General features: G+C 58.3%; 2 protein-coding genes across 3 annotated transcripts in view; one reads left to right on the plus strand and one right to left on the minus strand.

The window, feature by feature from the left end:
* Window positions 1-86: 86 nt before the first annotated feature.
* TRMT10B (tRNA methyltransferase 10B) lies at window positions 87-5882 on the plus strand. Its single transcript, XM_065860492.2, has 8 exons — window positions 87-218; window positions 296-404; window positions 495-619; window positions 1373-1525; window positions 2235-2313; window positions 3083-3150; window positions 3448-3571; window positions 5164-5882. The coding sequence occupies exons 1-8, from the start codon at window positions 96-98 to the stop codon at window positions 5391-5393; spliced, it is 1011 nt and encodes a 336-aa protein (XP_065716564.1). The 5' UTR covers window positions 87-95; the 3' UTR covers window positions 5394-5882.
* The window catches only part of FRMPD1 (FERM and PDZ domain containing 1), a 50928-nt gene continuing 31875 nt past the window's right edge, over window positions 5573-24625 (minus strand). The window contains exons 8-16 of one of the 2 annotated variants that reach the window (XM_071801779.1): window positions 22865-22990; window positions 20635-20754; window positions 19395-19531; window positions 17098-17224; window positions 16637-16732; window positions 15589-15771; window positions 14592-14739; window positions 12666-13511; window positions 5573-10305 (exon numbers count right to left, since the gene is read on the minus strand). In XM_071801779.1, the coding sequence (XP_071657880.1) occupies window positions 8087-10305; window positions 12666-13511; window positions 14592-14739; window positions 15589-15771; window positions 16637-16732; window positions 17098-17224; window positions 19395-19531; window positions 20635-20754; window positions 22865-22990 (4002 nt within the window). In that variant the 3' untranslated portion in view covers window positions 5573-8086. Of the gene's footprint in view, window positions 10309-12665; window positions 13512-14591; window positions 14740-15588; window positions 15772-16636; window positions 16733-17097; window positions 17225-19394; window positions 19532-20634; window positions 20755-22864; window positions 22991-24625 lie in introns of both variants that reach the window. The other variant, XM_065861284.2, reaches the window with a different exon arrangement.

Below are 24625 nucleotides of genomic sequence, written 5' to 3' on the forward strand. Positions count from 1 at the left end.
TCCGCCCGAGCTCCGCCCGCGCCGCCCGCCTCCCCGCCCCGCTCCGCCCCGGCCCGCCCGCCCCCCGCGGCAGCTCCGCCCCGAGCTCCGCGCGGATGGCGGGTGGCGGGCGCTGCCCGGCGGCGGAGCCCGACGGGGACGCGGCGCTGGCCTGCGAGGCGCTGCGGCTGCTGCGGATCGAGCCCGCGGCCCCGGGCGCGGCGCGGGCGGGCGGTTCGGTAGGTGCGGGCGGCGGCCGGGCCCGGCGCGGCTCCAGCCCCGGGCGGCCGCGGGCTGAGGCCGCGCTCCCCCGCAGAGGAACGCGCTGCGGAAGCGGCGGCGCTGGGAGCGGGTGCTGGCGGCGCGCAGGGCCAAGCGGCGGCAGGAGCGGCAGCGGAGCCGCGCCCGGCGGGCACAGGGCGCAGGTGAGCGGCGCGGCGCGGGGCGGCTCCTCCGGTCCGGTCCGGTCCGGGCTGGGCCCGGGCCCCGGGCTGCCCTCCCCGCTCTGTCCGCAGGGGCTGCCGGCCGGGGCGGCGGCGGGGCCCGGGCTGCCCTCGCCAGGGAGCGGCTGCTGGAGGCGCGGGCGGCGGGACCCCGGCTCTGCGTGGACCTCGGCGTGGCCGCCCGCATGTCGCACAAGGTACCGGGGCCCTGGCGCTGCGCCCCCGCACCGGGGCTGCGGCGGGGCCCTGCCCGCGCTACCGAAACCGCGGGGGGTGTGACCCGTGGTGGCCGCCACTGCTGTTGTTCCCTGCTCGGGACGTGTCCTGCCCCGCTGGGCTCTGGGGAGCGGTCACTGGTTCGTTCTCACAGACCCGTAGAGTGTCCTGAGCTGGAGGGACCCACAGGATCATGGAGTCCAACTGCTGTCCCTGCACAGGACACCCCACAGGTCACCCCGTGTGCCTGAGGACGTTGTCCAGTCTCTTCTTGAACACTGTCAGGTTGGGCCGTGACCCCTCCCTGGGAGTCTGTTCAGTGTCCAGCACCTCTGGGGAAGAACCTTTTCCTCATGTCCCACTGACCCTCCCTGGCACATCTGCTGCCGTTCCCTCGTGTGCCCCTGTCCTTCCCCTCAGGAGGAAGCTGCAGCCCCATGAGCTCTCCCCTCGGTCTCCTCGGGGCTGTTCTGGCCGTGCTGGGCGCCCCCAGCCCAGCCAGAGCCGGGGTGTCGGGTGCACAGGCAGCAGCTCTGCAGAGCTCACCCCGAGGGGGTTCTGTCCCTCCGGTCCCCCCGCGGTTGCAGTCGCGGCTCTGGGGTTCCCTGTGCTCCCGGGAGCAGCCTGTGCGGAGCCCCAGCAGCTGCGGGTGACACGGGTGTCACCGGCGGTGCTGGCGCCGGGCAGAGCCGCTGCTGCGCTGGCGGGTCACTGTGCGTGGTGTCTGTTGGAAGGAAACCAGCCGCCTCGCCTCCCAGATCAGGAGGCTCTACGGGGCCAACCGCCGGGCCGAGAAGCCGTTTTGGCTCTACCTGACAGAGTTCGTGGCGGGCTCGCTGATCTACGAGGAGTGTTTTCGCATGAACGACGGCTTCTCCAGTTACCTGGTAAGGGTCGGACCGCGGTGCTGTGGCGGCTTGCGGCACCTGCAGCGCTGGCCCTCGGGTTACCCCAAGGCTGAGCTGGGTTTGGTGCGAGCTCTGGTGCGGGGAGGAAGCTCGGTGACAGCGGTTGTGGTCAGATCTCGTTGCCCTTTGGCAGGAGGTGGGAGCTGACAGATAACGGGGCGATGTGCAAGGCCCTGCGCTTAGCGCTGGTGTCCTGCGGGCAGTTCCTCCCCCAGGTGCCACCTCTGCGGGGACACCCGTGCTGCGGGCCGGGCCGGGCAGGGCGCGCGTTCCGTCCCCAGTGTCCGCAGCCGCTCGGTCCGACCGGAGCACGGGGCCCGCACGTGCAGGTCGCGGCAGCGACGCCGAGCAGCAGGTTGTGCGCAGCTGTGGGGCTGCGCCCGCGGGCGGGGAAAAGCACCTAAAGAACTAGAACCTCATTTTAAATTGGGTAATTATTGCTCATCTCCCTTCCTCAAACCACAGCTAGGAATTTTGGTGAGAATTTTAATGGATTTTGAGATACGTGTTGTTCAGTGCCCATGTAGAAACATTTTCCAATTTAAAAGAAACACCCTGTCTGTAGGAGTTGGAGCAATTAGGGCAGCAGTGTCAGATCCGGTGCATTCCTGTGTGCGAGAGCGGGTTTTGTTCTGACAGATGCACTTTGGGCTAAAGGCTTCTTCTCTCCCTGTCTTGCGTTTTCCAGATGGATACAACTGAAGAAAGTTACCTGGATCTGTTTCCTTCAGATGCAATTGTTTATCTCACTCCTGACTCTGAGAATGGTAAATGTTTTGCTTGCTTTAGTCAAAGGGGACTGGGGCAAAAGATCAATCATAAGCTTTTCTTTTTGAGACTTCTGTGGTTCAGGTGATTCAGTTTCAAGCATTCACTGCCTCAAATTGCACGAGATGTACTGCGTGCTTAGATCTCATGCTAAATCTGTTCATAGGTCAATCCGTTTTGACAGGGAGTGATGTTTTGAGTCAGGGCTGTGTGTGATCTGTGCCAGACTTAACCTGGAACCTGCGTGTAGACCCCTGCAGTTCGTAATACTGAGAGGTGGAAAAGCGGAGATGCTGTGTCGCCTCTAGACAGTCTAAGTTACTTTTTATCTGAAATGCTGCGGTAGCCGCAGCGTTCCCTTTGCTGCTCGGTGTGCCGCTCTGTTTTCTCCTCTTCCCCCATTCCTAACCGGCCGCGTGTTCGGGGGCCGTGGCTCCCTTCCCGCTGTTGCGCGGGTGCTTCACTCTGGTGAGGAGCCTGGTGGGGGCGGGGAGGGTTCCAGGTGGTGACCTGGCAGAGGGGATGTGTCTGCGGAGCACACGGGGGTCAGTGTGACCGGGTCAGCCACATCTGGGAGCAGACAGCGCTAAAGGCAGCAACGGGCAGTGTCCCCGGCACTCCGTGTCTGATCCCCCGTCCCTGCAGCCTCCCCCGCCGCCCCAGGGCGACCGTGCCCACAGCTTTCTCGTGGGAGGGGGTCTCGCCTGCCCAGTGGGGCAGGATTGTACTGTCATAGAGCGGTGACTCAAGTGCTTCTCTTGTTTCTAGTCCTCGAAGATATTGACCCAAGTAAAGTGTACGTCCTCGGGGGCCTGGTGGATGAAAGCATTCATAAGGTGGGTAGCAGCCTATTAAAGCCCAAAGGTGGCACAGCCCCATTCCCACGTGAGGGCAGAGACGTCCCTTTGGAAGCACCAGTGCTGCAGCTGCCTCGGTTTGGCGCATCACCCTCGTACCACCGTCTGTTTTCCTCTGGTGGTGCCTGGATGCGGCACCGGGCTGAGTGAGGCCGCAGCAGTCTGGGTGACATGAGCCCCAGGACAGCTCGGCTTCGTGGCTGCTTGCGCCCACAATAATGTGTGTGCTCTGCGAGGCCGTGCGCATCGCGCCCCGTGTTGTTGTTTCCCTTGCAGAAGCTGACGCTGCGAAGGGCAGAGGAGCAATCCTTGCAAACAGCCCGCCTGCCCATCCGTGAGTACATGGTCAAAGCTGCGAACAACAAGAACTACCACTCGGAGACGCTGGCCATTAATCAGGGTGAGGGGCTGAGCCGCCGGAGCAGCCCAGTGCTGAGCGATGGGGAAACTGGGAGCAGAGGTTTCTCCTGCTGGGTTTGATCCCTGCTGCCCCCATTCTGTAGGTCTGGGGGCTGCTCTGTGCCAGCCCGCTCGCATGCAGCAGGGCTCGCGTTGCTTGTGCTCTGCACGGGGCAGTGAGTGGTTACTGTGGGGAGATGTGGGGCGGCAGCTGTCACTACTTGTCACACCAGGTGCCAGGGAGTGGGACAGAAGCTGCTGGGCTGTGTGGGGCTCAGGCAGGGCTCACAGCACTGGGGTGGTTGTCGTGTCCCTCAGTGCGGCTCTGCGTGGTGACCTGGGCCACCCTGTCCCTGCGGCGGACGTGCCCACACTCCCACTCCTGCTGCGTCTGTGCTGCGTGACGTGGACCCTCTGCTGGGGACCACAGGGGGAATCCCAGAGTGTCAGGGGCTGGAAGGGCCCTGGAAAGCTCATCCAGTGCAATCCCCCCCGGAGCAGGAACACCCAGCTGAGGTTCCACAGGAAGGGGTCCAGGCGGGTTTGAATGTCTGCAGAGAAGGAGACTCCACAGCCTCCCTGGGCAGCCTGGGCCAGGCTCTGACACCCTCACCCCCAACAAGTTGCTTCTCCTCTTCCAGTGGAACCTCCTGTGTTCCAGTTTGCACCCATTGCCCCTTGTCCTGTCACTGGTTGTCACCCAGAAGAGCCTGGCTCCATCCTCCTGACACTGCCCCTTTCCATATTGATCCCCAGGAATGAGTCCCCCCTCAGTCTCCTCTTCTCCAGCTCCAGAGCCCCAGCTCCCTCAGCCTTTCCTCACACGGGAGATGCTCCACTCCCTTCAGCATCTTGGTGGCTGCGCTGGACTCTCTCCAGCAGTTCCCTGTCCTTCTGGAGCTGAGGGGCCACAACTGGACACAAGATTCCAGATGTGGTCTCCCCAGGGCAGAGCAGAGGGGCAGGAGAACCTCTCTGACCTACTGACCACCCCCTTCTAACCCACCCCAGGTACCATTGGCTTCCTGGCCACAAGGGCCCAGTGCTGGCTCATGGTCACCCCGCTGTCCCCAGGACCCCCAGGCCCCTTTCCCTACACTGCTCTCTAATAGCTCATTCCCCAGCTCATACTGGAACCTGGGGCTGTTCCTGCTCCAGTGGGTTCCCTCCTGTGGCACAAGGACGTGGTGGCCGTGTCCGTCAGCACAAGGCAGGGGAGCAGCACAGGGCTCCACGGAGACCCCGTGTCCCAGGGTCCCTGGCGTGGGGACACAGCGTCCGAGGGGCGATGCTGGACGTGCCGTGGGTCTGACCCCTGTGGTGTGCGGGCAGCGCATTCCTCAGAGCCCTGACCCTGGCACAGCCGCTGCTTCTCACCCAAAGTCAGCTCCACAATGGCCATCTGCTCCTTGGGGAGCTGCCCAAACCCTCACTCATCAGATTTTAAATGGGAGGGAATGCGAACCCCACAATAACCTTCCCTGGCGTCAGCTGTTACCTTTTCCCAACGTTTCGCAGTCAGCGGGGTGTGTATTATATTATAGAGCTAATGACAGAGGTATCACAGCATGGCACATCTTCTGTTCCCAACAGTCTTCGACGTGTTACTGACGTACCGCGAGACGCGAAGCTGGCCAGCGGCCCTGAAAGCCGGAGTCTCCTCTGGAAAAGGCTACGTGCTACCAGATGCAGTGGAACAACTGGGAATACCTCCGTGTGACAATGCGCAAGAAAACTCTTTATTTTGTGATGTTAAGGAGCGGCGTGTACAGGAGAATCAAACTCCGGATTTCAAGCAGAGGCATGAGGATGAATGTGCATAGAGAAAACAGCTCTGCTTAAATCTTGTTTAAGGACCTTGTCAAGAGTGACCCATTCTACCTCAGCAGTGCAGCGCTGGAAATGACTCTTCCCCCTGAACAGAAAACAAAAGCTGACAGCGCCCTGGGATCAAGTGAAAACCCACAGGAATTCAGTTTTGCTTCTTTGCGGGTGGTTGTTAAGAGTGTTCCTGGCGCTGTGTCAGCACTGGTTCTGGGACAGGGAGGAGAGCTTTCGGGTATTTCTCTCATCTTTATTAAACAGAGAGTGGGGTGAAGTTAGGCTAGCAAAGCTCGCTGGCGAGGGAAGCCCCTTGCCGTGGAAAAGGACAGCGCTGTTCGGCCAGGGAAGACGAGGTGGGACGTGACTCCCCAGCGCACCGTGTCCTAACAACTTCAAACCAGTTGAGTTGAAGACTCGGTGAGTTGCTGAAGCCTGTCGCTAATCCTGTGCATCTATTAGTAATCTAAAATAAAACGTTTACACGTCAACTCCCGTCGCATCGCTGCAGTCGCGGGTGGTACACGATCACACACCGCGCGGCGTTCACAACCCTTGACGTTCCTCCTGGAAAGGGGTCTGGGAGCTGACTGTGCCCTGTGCAAAGAGCAGTGGCGTGTTACACGGCCACAGCAGAAAGCATTTCCAATGCACGTAATTCAATATGTTACCTTAGCCATTGTTGCTAAAAAATATCCCCTTATGGTCAATGACTGTGTCTACCCGCCAGTGGAAGGACTGAAGTCTTTGGAGGTAAATCACAATGTCATTTGCTTATGTGTTTTCGTTTCTCCTGGTTTTTCTGCACGCCCCTGGTAACTCGGCGCCCACAGCAGCTGTTGCTGGACACGGGTGCTGCTCCCGCACGGGTGGGTGTGCGTGGGCTGGTGCCTGTTCCTCTGCTGTGCCAAGGGGCTCTTTGTGTTCTTGCTCCTCACATCCCCGTGCACATCAGCTGTCGGTGTGTGGTGCCAGCTCTGTGCCTCAGTGCAGGACACTGTCACTGTCATCGCGCCCCTGGTTCACCAGCAGCTGCCAGCCCCGGCGGCTGAGGGGTCAGGGCAGCAGAGCCCCCACCCTCGCTGAGCATCTTTGGGCTGCTCAAGGCTGCCAAATTCCCATGGGGGTTTGCTTGCCTGGCTGGTAGGGAGGTCTCCTGGGGGGCTGCAGCTCTCCCTGCCGCCCCAGCCAACATCCCCTCCGCACCGGGGTTCAGCTGCAAGGACCTGCCCTTTGCTCTCTCTGAAGTGCTAAAGAAGGAGCAAAAAGCAGAGCTGGCCTCGGTCAGGTGTCACAGAGCCACAGGACAACCCTGTGCCCGCAGCGCCCTGGTGCTGGGGAGCTGTGCAGGGGCAGAGCTGGGACACACCGGCCACCTCTGCTGCCTCTGCAGACCGTTGCACCCTGAGCACGTGCGGCTGCAGCCACCGTCCCGCTGCAGCCACCGTCCCGCTGCAGCCACCATCCTGCTGGAGCCACCGTCCCGCTGCAGCCACCATTCTGCTGCAGCCACCGTCCCGCTGCAGCCACCGATCCGCTGCAGCCACCGTCCCGCTGGAGCCGCCATCCCGCTGCAGCCCCCAATCAGCTGCAGCCACCGTCCCGCTGCAGCCACCAATCCACTGCAGCCACCGTCCTGCTGCAGCCACTGTTCTGCTGCAGCCACCATTCTGCTGCAGCCAGCAACCCACTGCAGCCAGCAACCTGCTGCAGCCAGCGACCCGCTGCAGCCAGCAACCTGCTGCCGCTGCAGCTCACCATGCAGCAGGGGGGCTGCAGGTGTCCCTCGGAGAAAGCTGCAGCTCCCAAACGATCCCCTGGGTGAGACAGCAGCATCAGGGACTTGTGGCTGCCCAGGTCCTGCTCCAGCACAGGATTCCTTAGGGATGCAGAGCTGACGACCTGTGAGGGCAGCACCAAATGTGGAAGAAGAGCTGCTGACAAAGCTGGGACAAGGGGCTTGTCCCCTCCGCAGCCGTGAAGGTGGCATTTCATTCTCCAGGATTACTCATCCCTCTGGAAGACGCAGATCTGTAAGTAGCACGAGGCAGGGGGGTTAATCAGCAGCTTCCCTCAGGCATCAGCAAACGGGAACAGAATTGCTGTCTGACACAGAAACCGTGCGAGAAGGGCAGGATTTGGTGTTGCATCTCTCACCTGGGACAACCCTCTTCTGCCCTTGCAAGTCAAAGGCAGTTAAATATGGCGTAGCTTTGTTCCCAAAGAGCTTCCCGTCACAAGTGGACACATCCTCAGCCACACGAGGTGGGCAAAGCAGCCTGGGTTCCTTCATGTCGGGCCAGGGTGGGATCTGGTGTCCCTGCTTCACAGTCTGCCCGGAGGGCGAAGGCGGGAGGAAGAGCAGGACAAGAGCCTTCGTCCCTCTCCACAGCCGACAGAAGGCGGCTGAGACACCATCGGGAGATGGCCACCTGCAAGGCCCGGGGCGGCGAGGGACAAGCCCCAGGCAGGATACACAAGCCACCGAGGTACTCTATGAGTTTGTGTACAACTGGTGGTGTCGGCAGAACGACACGCGGCCAGGCTGCAGGGCGGCGCGTCCTGCCCACGGCCGCCCCCGTGCGTGGGGCTCAGCCCACGGACACGTCCTGCGGCCGCCCCGCAGCTGTGGGGCTGAACGCGCTGTCAGCGGCCGGGGGGCGCGGCCGGAGCCCCGCGGCGCCGGGCAGCGCGGTCAGAGCTGCTGCAGCAGGCAGAAGGCGGCGGCGGCCAGGGCCGTGTGCTGGCGGGACAGGAGCCGGGCGCCCAGGCCCGCGCAGCCCGTCCCGCGCAGCCGCGGCTCCGCAGCCTGCAGCAGCTGCCGGTACGAGCCCACCACGTCCAGCAGCGCGGCCGCCAGCGCCCGCCGCCTCTGCCGGCACCGCGGGCAGTGCGACACCTGGAGCGAGGCCTCGGCCAGCTGCACCAGGTGGCCGAACGTCGCCCTCAGCGTGCCCTGCAGCTCCCGCGGGGGCTGCTCGGTGCCCAGGAGCCCCTGGCAGCTGGACAGCAGGCGCCGGGAGGCCGCGCCGAGGGCCGCCTTGCTCTCAGCACGCTGCTCCGCGCATTGCTCCTGCGGGTGGGTGGCTTGGTTCCCAGAGAGCTTCCCCACCACCTCCTGGAGCTCTGCGGCGTAGCCCAGGAAGCAGGAGAGATCTGCAGGGCTCATCCGCGCCCGGTCGTTCAGCCGGCCCAGGGCTCGGACGGGCGGGCCCCGCGGCGCCGCGGCCCCGCAGCGCAGGGGGGTCCCGGGCAGGCTGCGGCGCGGCGGCGCGGCGGTGAGCGGCCCCGGGAACGCGCGGCACGCGGGGAGGGCCGTTTCGCCTTCCCCCTGGTCGTCGGGCCGGTGGAAGCAGCTGATGTAGGGCAGCCGACAGCTGCACTTGTCCACCCCGAGCTGCGCTGCAGGCGCCTTCTTCTCTGCGGAAAAACCCGAGGGCCTGGTCATGATGGCGTCAGAAGGCTCATCCTTGTGGTTAAAGCAGAGGAAGGAGTGTTTTGAAGCCCCGTGGTCTCCTGTGCTTCTCCCCAACGAGCCCGAGGGAGCAGGGCCTGAGGAGGCGGGAAGCCCTAGAGCCGAGGCAGAGCCCTTCCCCGCCTCAGGAGCCCGTTCTGTGGGAAGCGGTCTCTGAACGGGCCATGGCTGCTCGGCAGCCACATCTCCCGCCTCTGATCCAGGCTCCCGCTCATCCGCGCCATGGCCCACCAGCTCTGTCTCAAAGGGGGGCCCGGCTGGGGATGTTTGTGTCTCCGTTCTGACAGCATCAGCCCCCAGGCACCCGCTGGTCTTCTGAGAGGCCGAAAGCTCTGGTGGGGTGTCTGCCCTTCCCTGAGACGGGCTGGGTGACGTGGGGTCTGTCCTGACCCTGAGAGAGAGCCAGGAGAGGCGGGTTATAACCCCCGCAGTGCTGCTGCAATCTGTTAAGAGCTGGGTTGCGTCTGGAAAACCCACGCATGTTTTCCTGTGCACTTTCCATAAGGCCTCCGTGCTTATCGCTTGTCTGCTTTTTGCCTGTGACAGGGCGCTGTCACCGCTGTTCTGTGCACAGCTGTCAGGAGTGGCTTTTCTCTCTTTGCAGGGAGCTGGGACAGGCTCCGCACGCACCCCTTGCCCCCCGGCAGTGGCAACCGGCTCCTGCTCCTGGGCCACCTCACGGGGAGCGGCTGCGCGGGGGCCGCGGGCTGGCGGCAGCGGCGTCTGTTCGCTAGCAGGGCAGGGCAGGTCTTGGCCTGGGGACGGGGACATGTCACCAGCCTCGTGCTGGGCTGTGATCGCCTCCTCCAGAGCCGCCCGGACCAGCCCGTGGCTGGTGGCCACACAGCTCTCCCCACTTGCCCACCCAGCATCTGTCTCCGTGGAGGGACGTTCCTGGGCAGCTCTGTCCTGTCCCCCGGGAAGGGACAGGAGCGGCGGGTGTGCAGCGAGCGCTGGCTGGGGGCCACGGCCTGCGCCCCCCTCCCTGTGCTGCTCACCCGGCAGGCGGACCGCTGAGATGGGGGAAACCACCGACTCAGTCACAGATTTAGTTTCCATGGCGTCAGGCTCCATTTCCACCAGGTCAGAGTACGGGCTCCTGTCTCCCCGTGCCTGGAGCCCCAGCTCCGCGTCCTCCCCGGTGTCCCCTGCGGACGGCGGAGCGGGGGGACGAGCAGAGGCCGGCGCTGGGGGCGGCCAGGAGCAGCGGTTCTGCACGGAGCCGGGCAAACCCAACGGGAAGGTGACCTGCGAGGTGTAATCCGTTTGCAGGAAAGATCTCCTCTTCCTCAGGCTCTGGGCACACGCCAGCTCCTTCTCCCGTCTGTGTTTCTCCCTTGCCGTCTGCCTCAGCACCAGGGCTTGCCCCGAGCTGTCACTGCCTGGTTTGTTTCGGACACAGGGGCTGTCTGTGCCCTCACGGGGGCTCGGGTTGTAGCCTGCTGGAGAGAAAAAGATGCAAGTCAGAAAATAACCCCGGGCAGTAGAATATCATAGGTACACTATCTATCTATGCGTCTACGCGGTGGACCAAAGAGCTCCCAACACAAGTCCTGCAGTTGCAGACAGCGTTGGGCAGCAAAGCCTGGCTCCCAAGTGCCAGAAACCACCTCTTATGATCGAGCCTCTGCTTGGAACCAGCTGTGTCAAGAGAAATGAAGAATCTGGGGCTGTGGCTGAAGGGCTGAAGTGCAGGATCGGTGACAAAGGGCGCGGGGGAGTCTCTCCCCTTGGCCTGACTGCAGGTACAGCTGTAATTCACAAGTTTGGTGATGTTAGCAGCAGCTACAGAGGGCACTGCCTGCAACTGCACATCCGTTAACATTTCATAGGAACGCTACCAGAGATTCCAACTTGGATATTTAGATGGTAACACTTCCAGAGATTACAAATTTGTGCCTGAAGGTGTTATTGTTACTGTGCATGAACACTAAAGCCAAAACTGTTGTAACTACACAAAACAAATTTTGGAGAAGTTCAGTTAATGCTGGAAGAACTGTTTCAGAGACAAGAATCCTCTCCTTTCCGAGAAAAGACAGCTGCCAGCTGAGCCGCAGGGCTCCTTAACCACTCACATAACAGCCCCGACCTGAAAATTGTTTTTCCAGTTAGGGGTGAAAGGGACAATAACGTTTTCCGGCTTTCAGCTCTGCTCAGCTTGGAGGAAGACAGCGGAGTGAAGGAACTGCCGACGGCGGGAGTATTTGCCGTGAAGCTCCCCGTCCGTGCAAGGACACACGTGTTTCGTGTGCTCCGTCTCTGGGACTCACCACTTCCCACCACTGAAGATTCAGCCTGTGGATGCACAGAACCTACTCATGCAGCATGTTGGCTCCAGCACCAGGCGGAGCCACACGGCAGTAATCTGGATGTCCTGCAGGAACCCGAGCACCGCCCAGCATGCCAAACTCATTTGAAAAATAGCTTTTCTCTGGGATTCGGTGCTTGGATGTGATGGCAGATCCCCCTGCAGAGCTGCAGCTCTGACCGCTCTGCGCACATCCAGGGTATTTCTGCTGTGGCGCTTGCTCTCGACCCCCAGCCCAACCAGCAGCAGTTCGGCTCAGGTTCCGCGGGAGGGAACGGCCTGAGCTGCAGCCACGCCAAGGACTCGTGTGCGGAGACCCACGGGGAAGCAGAACGGCACCTGAACCCCCATCGGTGGTGGGTGCGGGGGGTCCCGTGCAGACCTTTCCCACCGTGTGTGATTTGACCATGAGCCATGCACTTTATTCCATAAATGAGTCAGCCTGTGTGAGCCACTGTGAGCTCTCTGCTGAGTAACTGGGTGTATGGCGATGGTTTTACTGCTCACTGATCAGTGGATGAGCCCAATTTAAGTTTTGTATCAGTCATTTAGCTTCAGTAAATGTGTACTGAATAGAATGAGTCACCTGGCATTATAAAGCTGTGTGATTTTTAATACACTATCTGCTTCACGTTACTCAGCAAGCTGAATTTGCTGAAATCTTGAGCTGCAAAGTTCTTCTCAGATTTCCCAAAAGCAGATACAGACTACACTGAACACCTGTGAGACCAGGTCTGGCTTGTACTGTGCTGGGAAGAACAGAATAGACTGGGGAGAAGGTGACGACGTCAACACCGACACAAAGACATGACGGGCACGTCAGACGGGCTGCTCTGCACCGTGCTGAGAGAAGGATCCGGTCAGTCCCACCGCAGCTCCGGACTGTGAACAGCATCTACAGTGCAACACAACACAGGCCCATCTGACATCCGTGAAAAAGATCCAGAGGGAAGCAGGAGGAGCCCAGACTCAACTATTGCTGTTGCACTGAATCACAGTGCGAATGAGCTGTAAAGTGTAAAAATCGATGGTTTCCTGTGCTTGGCTGCACCTCTGCACAGGCACCCAGCTCCAGCCAGCCCTCCTGCTATTCTGCTCCATTATATTAGTGATTTCTATGAACTCTGAGGCCTGAGAGTTTGCTTTGTGAGTCCTGGGACTCAGACTTCAGAGCAATCAGACCCCTGGAGGGAAGGTAAGCGGGATTCAGTTCAGTGTATTTCCCCCATGCAGTAAATGACAGAGTGAACCTGCCACCGAACTCTTTTGAGTCACGCTTTGAGTGACCCAAGCACTGTTCTGCAGCAAGCAGAACGCTAGATCACACCCCGCAACACTGCCGAAGAGTGGCTCATGGAGAGCGGCTGTTCAAACGTGCTGCAAAGATCTTGGGAGAACCAAGGAGAGCTGAAAGATGGTCCCTCCAGGAGGAGTGTCCCGGAACGGAGCGGGCTGGGAGGGAGGGGACCCGCGGTCCCGGTGAGGGTTTACCTGCCCGCGCCTCCGGAGGGCTCAGCCTGTCCGCAGCATCGTAGAACTCCTCCTCGGAGCTGGTGTCACCGAAGCCTGGGGGCGGCTCCAGCGTGAGCTCGCTCACCTCTGCTGTCCCCTCTGCTGTCCCCTCTGCTGTCCCCCCTGCCGTCCGCTCTGCTCTGCAGGGTGAATCCTCCTGGGCAGACGGGTCTCGCCACGGGCTCCTTTGGGGGCTGTGGCTGGTGTCGCTCCTCTCCACACTTTCTGCGGGGGATGTGCTGTAGCACAGGCTGTAATAGCCCATGGTGTTTCCCTCAGACAGCTTGGTCCCCATCGCAGACACGCTGCTGTCCTCCTGTCTCTGCTCGGAGGGGTCGTCTTCACGCCCAGGCTCCTCCGCGAGTGGCACCTGCAAGAAACAGAAGTAGTCCCTGGGTCCTGCTCCGCTGCAGCCGCCTGCAGCACGAACCGGGAAGAAGCTCTTGTCTGAGCTGCTCATCTCCTGCACTGTTGGCATGTAGAAATGGAACAGCTCTGGCCTGGAGGAAGAGCAGGCTTCCAGCTCATCTTCCTCCAGCGCGTCCATAGAGTCGCTGGAGCCACTTGTCTTAAACCCGCGGCTCTCGGTGTTGGCTGAGTCCGAAGCCTCGGAGGTGCTGTCTGTTGCATTGTCGCCCCCATCGCATGGGTCACCCCCTGGGGCTCGTTCCTTTCTGCGGTCCTTGTCTGGGCTGCGGGGCTCCCCCAGCGCCTCGCACGCGGGACGGGCGCCGCCGGGCGCTGCAGCCGCCTCCGGGCCCTGCTCCGAGGAGGAGTCCAGCTCCCAGGAGTCTTCAGAGTCACTGCACGTTCGGGACTCGTACCCTGGGATTTAAACACATCTGTCAGCCCGTCCTTTGCGGTGCCAGAGGAACAGCACCACGAGGGTTATGAACAGCACGAGGGTTATGAACAGCACCACGAGGGTTATGAACAGCACGAGGGTTATGAACAGCACCACGAGGGTTATGAACAGCACGAGGGTTATGAACAGCACGAGGGTTATGAACAGCACCACGAGGGTTATGAACAGCACGCGGGTTATGAACAGCACCACGAGGGTTATGAACAGCATGAGAAGGGTTATGAACAGCACGAGAGGGGTTATGAACAGCACGATGAGTGTTATGAACAGCACAACAAGGGTTATGAACAGCACAACAAGAGTTATGAACAGCACGATGAGGGTTATGAACAGCATGAGAAGGGTTATGAACAGCACGACAAGGGTTATGAACAGCACAAGGGTTATGAACAGTACGACGAGGGTTATGAACAGCACGACGAGGATGAACAGCACGACGAGGGTTATGAGCAGCACAACAAGGGTTATGAACTTGTCTGCGCCGCAAGGGCTGCAGCACAGAGAGCTCTGCCCGTGCTTGCCCATCAGCAACACAGCGAGGATGCGATCTGAGCTGCAGGGCCACAACCCCTCGGCACAGGCTGTGTCCCCACCGCTGCTTTGCCTGGTTCGGCTGCAGAGCAGGAGCAGAGGGAGCTGCAGAACAGCAGCCACATAACGCGCTGCCTAAAGCCTCATCTGCAGCCCCTGTGGTCCGGAGTTATCCTGACAAGGGACGGGACAGCGGCAAACAGCTCCTCCTGCTCCTGCCAGCAGAGGGGAGGTTTTCTGATGGCAAACGAGCACAAGTGACACATTTGCCATTTCAGTTACAGGCACTTGGCCTTCATCTCTTGGGAAAAGCTGAAATTGCGGCTGCTCTTCCCCTGCCCGACACGTCTGGAACAAGGGAAACCTGGCACTGGCAGCTGCCACTGCACACCCTTGGGCTGCTGTTGGGACACGATTCCCAGGAGGGAACAGCACCTCTAGTGCTGGAGGATCCACAAACTTTCTCCCCATATTTTGGAAAAAAAATGGCTGTTTTTGTTTTTTCAAACCTTCTTCAGCTGAGACACGGTGCAGTTGCTGTTTTTTCTCTCCCCAGGCAAATATGGAGACATTTGCGTCCACAAACAGCCTGTAATAGCCAGTGATGAGGCAGACAAGATCTTTCGCACTGTTTGATTCCAGCAGCAGAGTCAGCAGCTTTTTTTTTTGATGGGAGGGACATAGGGGGAAGAAAACAGTAGAAACAGGTTAGTGTAGAGAAATATTGCTTGTAACACGATCTGCAGGAGCATGCTGCGCGCTGAAGAGGCATTCCCTCTGCCCCAGACCACCATTGCAGAGCACCCTGCTCCTGCCTGGCGCACACGGAACGAAGATGAACTCTTCTCCTCGCATTTTGTTTCTTTGACAGGTCTCACCGGTGGGAGCACGGCAGCAAGAATCGCTTCAGTCATTTCGCATTCTTCCTACAAGCTTTCCCTTCTGAGTCTGTTCTAAGCCTCTTGTGCTGATGACACCATCAGCTAAATGTCAAATTTTGACTGATTTTCAGGCTGGTGAGGGGCTGGAGCCCAAGTGTGATGGAGCACTGAGGGACCTGGGGGGTTCAGCTGGAGACCAGGAGCTGAGGGGAGACCTTCTGATCTCTGAACTGCCTGAAAGGAGCTTGGAGCCAGGGGGGTCGGGCTCTGCTCCCCAGGAACAAGCGCCAGGAGCAGAGGAAACGGCCTCAGGTTGCGCCAGGGGAGGTTGAGGTTGGATGTGGGGAACAATTTCTTCCCCAAAGGGCTGTGGGGCATTGGAACAGGCTGCCCAGGGCAGTGCTGGAGTCACCAGCCCTGGAGGGCTGGACAGACGGACAGGAGGTTCTCAGGACATGGGGCAGTGCCGGGGGTGGGTTATGGTTGGACTCTATGATCTTGAGAGGCTTTTCCAACCAAAATGGTTCTGCGATTCTATTAACATGAAAAGAAGGAATGGTGTGAACAACTGCTCAGCCTCCATCCCTGACACGGCCTCCCTGACCGCCACGAGAGCTCCGCTCACCTTCAGGTCCTGCAGGTAGATCTTCACCGTGCTCACTTTTTCAGACTCCTCCGCCAGCTCCACCCTGCTGATGTTTGCAAACTCTGCCAGGCTGGTCACAATGTTGAGCTTATTATTGATGATCTGGCTCACCCCGTACTTGGCACCCACCAGCAGGGCGACGTACGATTCTCTGTCCTGTAGCTGTAGGGGAAGAGGTTAAACCTGTAGCCAAAATCTGCACAGGAACCCACTCACCTCTGCTGGGCAGGGATCTCCTCAGCCACCCCGCCCCGTGTGGCATCTCTTTAGGCCCTGCTCTGGTACGGACCAGCCTACGCGGCCCAGCTCTGCACGGGACAGCCTGCGGTCCACAGTTCGGTACAGATCCACGTGGGACAGGCAAAACAATCCAACCCAACCCAGCCCAACACATAAGCCAAACCAAACAAAAACACCTGCGGGGAAAAGAGCAGCGCTCTTTTCTACAGTGAGGTATTTAAGCGTGGCTAATATATTTTCAAGAGTTTTTGACACACACCCTCACATCTCTTAATTACTTTGTGACATATAAATGATATAGACTGAGCTCATCTGAAGAGCAAGAGTCACAACTTTCAATAGAAAAAACATGCATAATTATTGTGTACGCTGGTATGTTATTCACTCCGGTGGAACTGTGCTGAGCTGACCTAGCACAGTCCCTTGTCAATATTTATCACGATGTCCCAGGACAGGGAAAGGTGGTGTGGCTGGAGCTGGCCGAAACAGCATCGCTGGAGGTAATGTTACATTTTCTACGAGCATCAAAGCAAGGACAGGGAAGCAGACTCAGTAAGAGGTTGCTAGTCTCACACCAACAACCAATTTATAAACATATTTAAGCATTTCTGCTTTAGATAGGGTCTGCTTTGGTTAAGACCTTGCACGTGAAGAACAAGGGTTAAAGCTGCTTCTTGTGCCCTGTCTTTGCAGTTTTGTCCCGAGCACACTGCTGTAAGAGATGCACAAAGCAAGGGAAAAGGGCAGTATGCCAAAAGCCCAACACATAAATAAACAGCACTTGTACCATCATGGTGGCATTGAAGATCCTCCCGTTGTACATCTTCAGGTCTCCCAGTATCTGCAGGTAGCTCAGGCGCACTTGGACGGCGGCGAGCGCGTGCTTCGTTTTGCAAGAGAAGAAAGACCGTTTAGAATCATGACAGACGAACAAGGTTTTCCAGGTGACGTGCAGGCTGGAAGGGGTTCTTCTCATGCAGGACATAGTGTTCGACCAACACATGTAGCTCGGCCTGGACAGGCAGCACCTCTGTGCAGGACCAGCCCAAATCACCGCGTTTGCCACCTGGCAACCCTGCAGCAAAGCACAACAGAACACCCTACACAGGGAGCTGGGGTGCGCGCACAGCACAGGTGGCAAGAGGAAAAGAGAGGAGAACACCCCCAGGTGAACAGAGAGAAGCCCGAGGAGCGGGAGCGATGCTGCGCCGCCCTGGGCGGCACCTCGGCCGCGGGGACACGCGGTACCTTCTGCCGGGGGTCCAGCAGCAGCTGGTTGCGCTTCATGTGGTAGCTGATGGCTTTCTTGATATCCTTCCCTCTCATGTTCCGAAGCAAAGTCGGGGAGATGAAGTTCTCGATTCCCCAGTCCCGCCTGCCAGAAAGATGGGAAGGGGCACAGGGGTCCCGGCTGCGCTGCCCCGTGTGACACAGGGCGTGTGGGGCAGGGACGGCTGCGAGCCCTGGGTGCTGCCGCTCCTCCACAATGCAGCACAGCAGCACCGCAGCATTGCAGCACAGCAGCACCGCAGCACTGCAGCACAGCAGCACCGCAGCACAGCAGCACAGCAGCACCGCAGCACCGCAGCACTGCAGCACAGCAGCACCGCAGCACCGCAGCACCGCAGCACCGCAGCACCGCACCACTGCAGCACAGCAGCACCGCAGCACTGCAGCACAGCAGCACCGCAGCACCGCACCACTGCAGCACAGCAGAACCGCAGCACCGCACCACTGCAGCACAGCAGCACCGCAGCACCGCACCACTGCAGCACCGCAGCACCGCACCACTGCAGCACAGCAGCACAGCAGCAACGCACCACTGCAGCACCGCAGCACCGCACCACTGCAGCACAGCAGCACCGCAGCACCGCACCACTGCAGCACAGCAGCACCGCAGCACCGCACCACTGCAGCACCGCAGCACCGCACCACTGCAGCACAGCAGCACAGCAGCAACGCACCACTGCAGCACAGCAGCACCGCAGCACCGCACCACTGCAGCACAGCAGCACAGCAGCACCGCACCACTGCAGCACAGCAGCACCACAGCACTGCAGCACAGCAGCACCGCAGCACCGCAGCACCGCACCACTGCAGCACAGCAGCACCGCAGCCCCACCGCACTGCACCACTGCACCACTGCAGCACCACGGCCCCACAGCACCGCAGCACCGCAGCACCACCGCACTGCACCACTGCAGCACCACGGCCCCGCAGCACCGCAGCACTGCACCACTGCAGCACCGCAGCACCACAGCACTGCACCACTGCAGCACCGCAGCACTGCAACACAGCAGCACCACAGCCCCGCAGCATCACCATGCTGCACCACTGCAGCACCACGGCCCCACAGCACCGCAGCTCCGCAGCACTGCAGCACCACAGCACTGCACCACTGCAGCACCACAGCACCGCAGCCCTGCAGCACCACAGCACTGCACCACTGCAGCACCGCAGCACTGCAGCACCACAGCACTGCACCACTGCAGCACTGCAGCACCACAGCACCACTGCGTTCACACCCACCTCACTGTGCACCTGCTGCCGAAGCAGGACGTGGGGCTGGAGGCACATGCGCTTTCATGCAGAATGCCTGTTTTCACATGGTTATACAGGAGACAATCTACAAGCTTAGTCAGTATAATGGTCCCAATCTGTCCTGCCACCCAGAGGACGAAGATCCTATCTCTACATTCACTTTACTTTGGTTAGAAGATGATGACATTTCACCATCTCCAGTTCCCTGGACCCCAGCGTGCGCTGTCAGTTCCGCTGGAGAGTTTGCTCAGCCCCAGCGGTAAACACGGGGGAATGCAGAGCGCTGCTGTTGTCTGTACTCGCGTCCCCCTCTCCACCAGCTGCCCGTGGCCGGCACGTCGGGCTGCACGCGAGGGGCTGCGCGGGGGCTCAGCACCACTGCCACCACACTCTAACGGGCCTGTTGTCTAACGGCCGGCTCATCACAGGTTCTCAAAGCAGGGATGCTCCTGAGGGCAGGTCCAGCAGCGCTGGCACGCAGCACCGCGTGCCCTCTGCCCGTTAAAGCGTTCTCCTGTGCTTTTCTCCAGATCCTGCCACTTCACAGGACCCATCACTAATACTGAAACGAGACATTTCTGATGTAGTTCCGGTGGATGAAGAGATGTAAAGTACTGGCTGTGCAAAGCTGGTGATTATCCTCTCTGTCAGCTACGACACGCGAATCTCACTGTGCTGGCAGGAGCAGCCTGTGCAACCGTAGCTGTGTGAGGGATTTGCAATGTCCCTGCTCCAGCCATCGATCAGAACCTCCCTCTGCCGGGGGACATGCCCAGATGGTACGGGCTCCATAGTATTTAAGCAGCTCAGCAGGTTAAAGACGGGGCGGCTCGTGAAGCCACCTTGGCCTATAACGACTGGCACAACTGAGAGCCTGTAATCTCTTTGGGCCAAGGACAGTCTTCTACCCAGAGCCAAACAGCAGGCAAACACAGACCTGATGCCACTTTTAGTTTCTTCATCCAGGCTTATTCACCCCATAACACAAAAATCTTGGAACTTACTCAATGTATTTGAACGACACTTTCTGCGGCTGAGCACAGGCATAGATCCTCTCCTGTATGTGCAGGGCAGCCAGACGCAGCGCCACGCTGCACTTCATCTCCACGGCAAACCTCTCCTGCAGCACGTCGCTGCAGCTCTGGAACAGACAGAGCGGAGTTAGCGCGATGGCGGAGCCACAAATGTGAAAAATGCAGTTGTGATTCGTGCTAAGACGTTTAACGTTTACAGATATAACCAAACGAGGCACGGACTGTGAACCTGGAAAAAGGAAAAAGGTGGTTAAGTTCTATGTAAAAAGTTACGAAACGTGTTTAGGAAGTTATATTGATAGAGGGAACTAACGTTTTAAGGGTTAAGCAACTACATAATAAGGGCCTACTAACAAGCTAACATTTTAAGCCACATAATTAATATCTAGTTTAGAGCTGTATGTAACCAATTGTGCTAAAAAAAGCAGGACTTCATTAAATGCCAAGACAAGAAGTTTTACAGCACCAGCTGCAACCTTGAGGAGACAAGATCGCCAAGATTTACAGCAAAAAGGGGGTCTCAGTCTGCTTTCAGTCGGTTTGGCAGCTTGGGTTCCAGCCAGTTCCTCATAATGAGCCAAAGGGAAAAAATCCACTGTGAGGAAGCTGAAGGAGCCTTCATCCAAAGATCCCCAAGGACCCCTCCTCAAACTCACCAAGTGACACTGCGCAGGAGAACAGGGGAGGGGCGAGGAGGGGCTATGGAAATGGAGATCTGAGATTCACTTCATGAATATGTAGAGGCGTTCCTGGGGTCATTATGAATATGTAACACCTCACTGTATTTAAGCACACTTCTTATTGTTAAAAGTGTGCGTGCTGGGCAGAGCGAATCCCCCATGCACCCAGCGCTGTTTTGCTTATGCTCTCATTAACACGTGTTTAAAGAATACAATTAAGGAATTGGATTAAACGTTGTTTATCCATAGAAAAAGCCTAAGTTATTTATTTCACAAAGAAGTCAGTATAAGACCTCTGATGTGACCACCATGCGGCAAATAGAGGGAGCCACCCATCTCGCTTCAATCTCATTCTGTCAAAAAGCCAAGCACACAAGTTGATCCGAGAGCTTAAAGCAAGTTGAAGCCAAGTGCTCTGTTCTTAAGTGCTCTGCATTTCACATTAATATAACTGAAGTATGCTTTGTTTTAAAGCAGAAAGGAGAATTGGGTGAAAAGAGAAGCCGAAGCACGGAACACCTCGATTTCACCTGCAGGTAGAGGTATTCGAAGGCAATCGGGTCTTCCTGCAGCAGGTCTAAGGGATCCTTCGGTACAAAGCAAACTCTGAAGAGGCACCGGTAGTCGTGAGATTCCCTCTTTTGGACCACCTGCAACACACAAACAGCACCGTGACACAGCAGCTGCCGCGGGGCCTCGCTTCGAAACGCACGTGAGCTTGTGTGAACGCGCACAAATCATTTAAAGCTTCTGCTGAGGGGATGGCTGCAGATCGGCCACCGTCCTTAGCAAATACAAGGAGACATGGCTAGTGTTTGCAGTTCTATCTTGACTCCTGTTCTGGTTTTTGCTTCTCCCTGTGGTAGCTTGGAAGCCCTTTGACAGCAAAACTTCATTAAATACCCACTGATCTCACACACTCGCAGTGTGACCAGGACAGAGTCTTCAAGGCCGTATGATAATGGGAGACCAAGGGGCAAGCTTCTCTGCTTCTAAGTTCGGTCATAAGATACAGCAGCCCTAAAGAGACACTTGGATCATCCTCATAATGCCAATACAATGTTAAGAACCAGGGGTTATGCATTAGCATAGTTTATTCTGGGTAAATCCCGTACAGGCTCACCCAGTGAAACAAAGCAGAAATCCTCCGTGGTTGGACAGCGCCGGCTGCCAAACCTCCCTGTGCCACAGGGCATCACCAAACCAAGTCCACGGCGTGGAGACGAGACCTCCACGTGGGCACCTTCTCACCAGTTAGTCAGCCCAGAGCTACCAGCAGAGCAACAGGATTAACAACAGAGCGGACCTCACGTTGGCAGGACGTAAACCCTTAATTTAGGGTATCCCTGAAGTGGCACATGGCTGGGTTAACCCTCTGGCTACCCAGGGACTGTGAACAGCTGGGTATGCAGTGATTTTAGGGCTGCCTAACAGCCCCCTGTGGATGGGGCTGCCTGGCAGGTGGCACAAAGCTCATCCCCAATGGCTCAACACAGAACAAGCAATACCAGCCATGGGTATGGCTGCAGGGAGGAAATTCGTGCAGATAAAGCTCAGTTAGAGCTGAGGGAGGCCAGTACTGTGGGAGGCGATAAAAATGACTTAAAAAACTGTGTTAATAGCAAAAGGCAAGCCAGAAATAACATTGGCCCGTTGCTTGAAGATCATGGTCACCACACAAACAAGGACATAGACAAAGCAGACGTTTAATGCTTTCTTCGCCTCAGTCTTCAACACTGATGATGGGCTCTGGGTCCCAGAGCCCTTGGGTAGAGATCATGGCTGTGAGAACGATAAACTGCCAGCCAGCCCTGACCTTGTGCGGGATTTGATGCTTCAGCTGGATCCCTACGCGTGCAGAACAACAAAGAAGATGGAGTGGAGCATCTCCTGTGTGAGGAAAGGCTGAGGGAGCTGGGGCTCTGGAGCTGGACAAGAGGAGACTGAGGGGGGACTCATTCCTGGGGATCAATATGGAAAGGGGCAGTGTCAGGAGGATGGAGCCAGGCTCTTCCGGGTGACAACCAGTGACAGGACAAGGGGCAATGGGTGCAAACTGGAACACAGGAGGTTCCACTTAAATTTGAGAAGAAACTTCTTCTCAGTGAGGGTGTCAGAGCCTGGCCCAGGCTGCCCAGGGAGGTTGTGGAGTCTCCTTCTCTGCAGACATTCAAACCCGCCTGGACACCTTCCTGTGGAACCTCAGCTGGGTGTTCCTGCTCCATGGGGGGATTGACCTGCATGAGCTTTCCAGGGCCCTTCAACCCCTGACACTCTGGGGTTCTGTGTTGGGGCCCGATGGGATTTATCTGAGGGCACTTAAAGAGCTGGCTGGTGTCACAGCCAGACCTGTGGGTCCCTTCCCACTCAGGACACTCCATGATTCCATGATTCTACTCTGTGGGCTCTCTAAATGGACTGAGATGCTTCTGAAAGTGCCGTTTCTCCAGAGGCTGTGGTTAATGCAGTGGTAACACATCCAACAGGCAGGGAGCAGAGGACAATGCCTCTGGACATGGAGCCAAGCTCCCTCATGTGACACCTCACAGAAACACAGAAGTTTGTGTTGAAGGGACCTCCCCAGCTCCCCAGCCCCCTGCCATGACAGGGACATCTTCACCAGCTCCGGGTGCTCAGAGCCCGTCCGGCCTGGGATGTCTCCAGGGATGGTTCATCCACAGCTCTCTCTGCACCTCGCTGGCCACGTTCACCGGCGCTGGAGCCCCAGCAGAGCTACGGGACATGCGGGGCTCTCCTCACCTGCTCGATCAGCTCCTCCTCGTGCAGCAGGTGGATCTTGGCCACGTTGTACTGCTCCTCCAGAGCCAGCGCGAAGTGCAGGACGCTGCGGATGGAGAGCTTCTCCTTCAGGGTGAGGACGATGTCCTGGGAAGGGAGGGACACGGTCAGGCAGCGGGCACAGCCGCTGAGCGCCACTCGCACACCGTGCCGGGGTGTCTGGTTCTGGCCAGCAGCTGTGTGGTCACCACTGGAACCGCGGTGGCCAAACACTAATTCTCTGCAGACAAGAACATGCTTGGTGCTGCGACACCGAGCAAAGTTTTTAGCGCTGTTTCACAGGAAATCAGTGCTTATATGATGTTCTGCTTTTCGCTCCTCACTGGCAGTGTCTGGACACATTCACCTAGACAAACCACAGGGCTCTCCAGGGTAGAGGAAGCCTGTGAGCTCCTCACAAGAGAAGCACGGGAGACGGTCACCTCTCCGGGACAGCACGCACAACCCCAGCAGCTGGCTGTGCCGTCCCAGCGGGGTGTCCCCGCAACCACAGAGCCCGCTGGCCGCCGCTGATGGGACAGCGGTCACAGCCACCGTGTCCAGCCCTGAGGCTGGTGAGGAACGAGAGGAGCGCATGGCGGGGCAAGCACAGGAGAAGGGAGGACAGCACGGCCCGGCAGCGCAGGGCCAAAGCGGGGAGCTGCAGGCTGCGGTGGGAAGAGCGCAGGGAGGCGCAAACCTCAGCGGGGAACAGGCGCCAAATCCAGTCCCCAGAGCTGCGTTACTTGGGCTGCCTCATGCTGAGCGCTCTGTCCTTGCAGTTTTAGTCTGGCGGTGCCAAGCACGTTCTGTGCCCCCGATGCAATGTTTGCTGTTAGCCGCTGCAGCTTCCCACAGCGCTGCGGCACTTCTTGAGGAAACTACAAAGAACTGGTGGAAAACTCATCTCACCGTCAGTACACAAGAATTTGGGACCATGATTGTAAAAATCTTACAAAATTTGACTGAAACTGGTGTTTCAGCTGCATGGAGAATTCTGCTGGAATCCCAAGTGTCACGGAAATGACTAGGATTAATTTTGGCAAACAGAAAACATTACATGAGGCTCGAGTGAGTACCGATGGAAGAAGAGCCCCTCTGGCTCACCCGGCCTCCGCAGGTGAGCGTGGATGCTTTGGCTCGTCTCAGTTTTCAGCAGGGATCTCTCCAACACCAGAACTTGTGGGAACACTGAACTTAGGAAGCGTTTTGCCCGTCTGAGTGTTTCTGGAGGACCCCGGTGAGGGCCACGCTCAGCCCCAGCGGGGAAAGATCTGCACCGCTCAGAGCTGAGCAACTCAAATCAAACACGAGGTGCCAATCCGTCTTTCAGAAATCAGCGCCTTGCAGGTGGGCGTTCAGGTCTGTCCCCACAACCCATCTCCCAGCTCCTGACTGCATTCTTGCTTTTTAAATGATTTTCTTCTCTGCCATTGAAGTCACAAGACTTGCAGAGACTGACTTGCATGAGACCACGACAGCGTTGTGAAGTCTGGATGAACTAAACAATAAACTCCTCCTTTTCGCGGAGAGTTTTCAGTGCATTACAAATAACATCTCTTTACTTTTTCCCTTAGTGTTATTTCAGCCCGGTGTCCCCAGTCTGCCCATCGTGCCTCCTTTCCGCAGTAACTGCGCTATTGCGGGACACCTGAACTCCTTCAGAGAAATTATGGCCTCCAATCACTGTGCACAGTCAAATCTTACTGATTCCAACATAAATATCGAGTAGCTTCAAGGATC

Source organism: Patagioenas fasciata, chromosome Z (genome assembly GCF_037038585.1).
Source record: "Patagioenas fasciata isolate bPatFas1 chromosome Z, bPatFas1.hap1, whole genome shotgun sequence".
In the NCBI taxonomy this organism is placed as follows: domain Eukaryota; kingdom Metazoa; phylum Chordata; class Aves; order Columbiformes; family Columbidae; genus Patagioenas; species Patagioenas fasciata.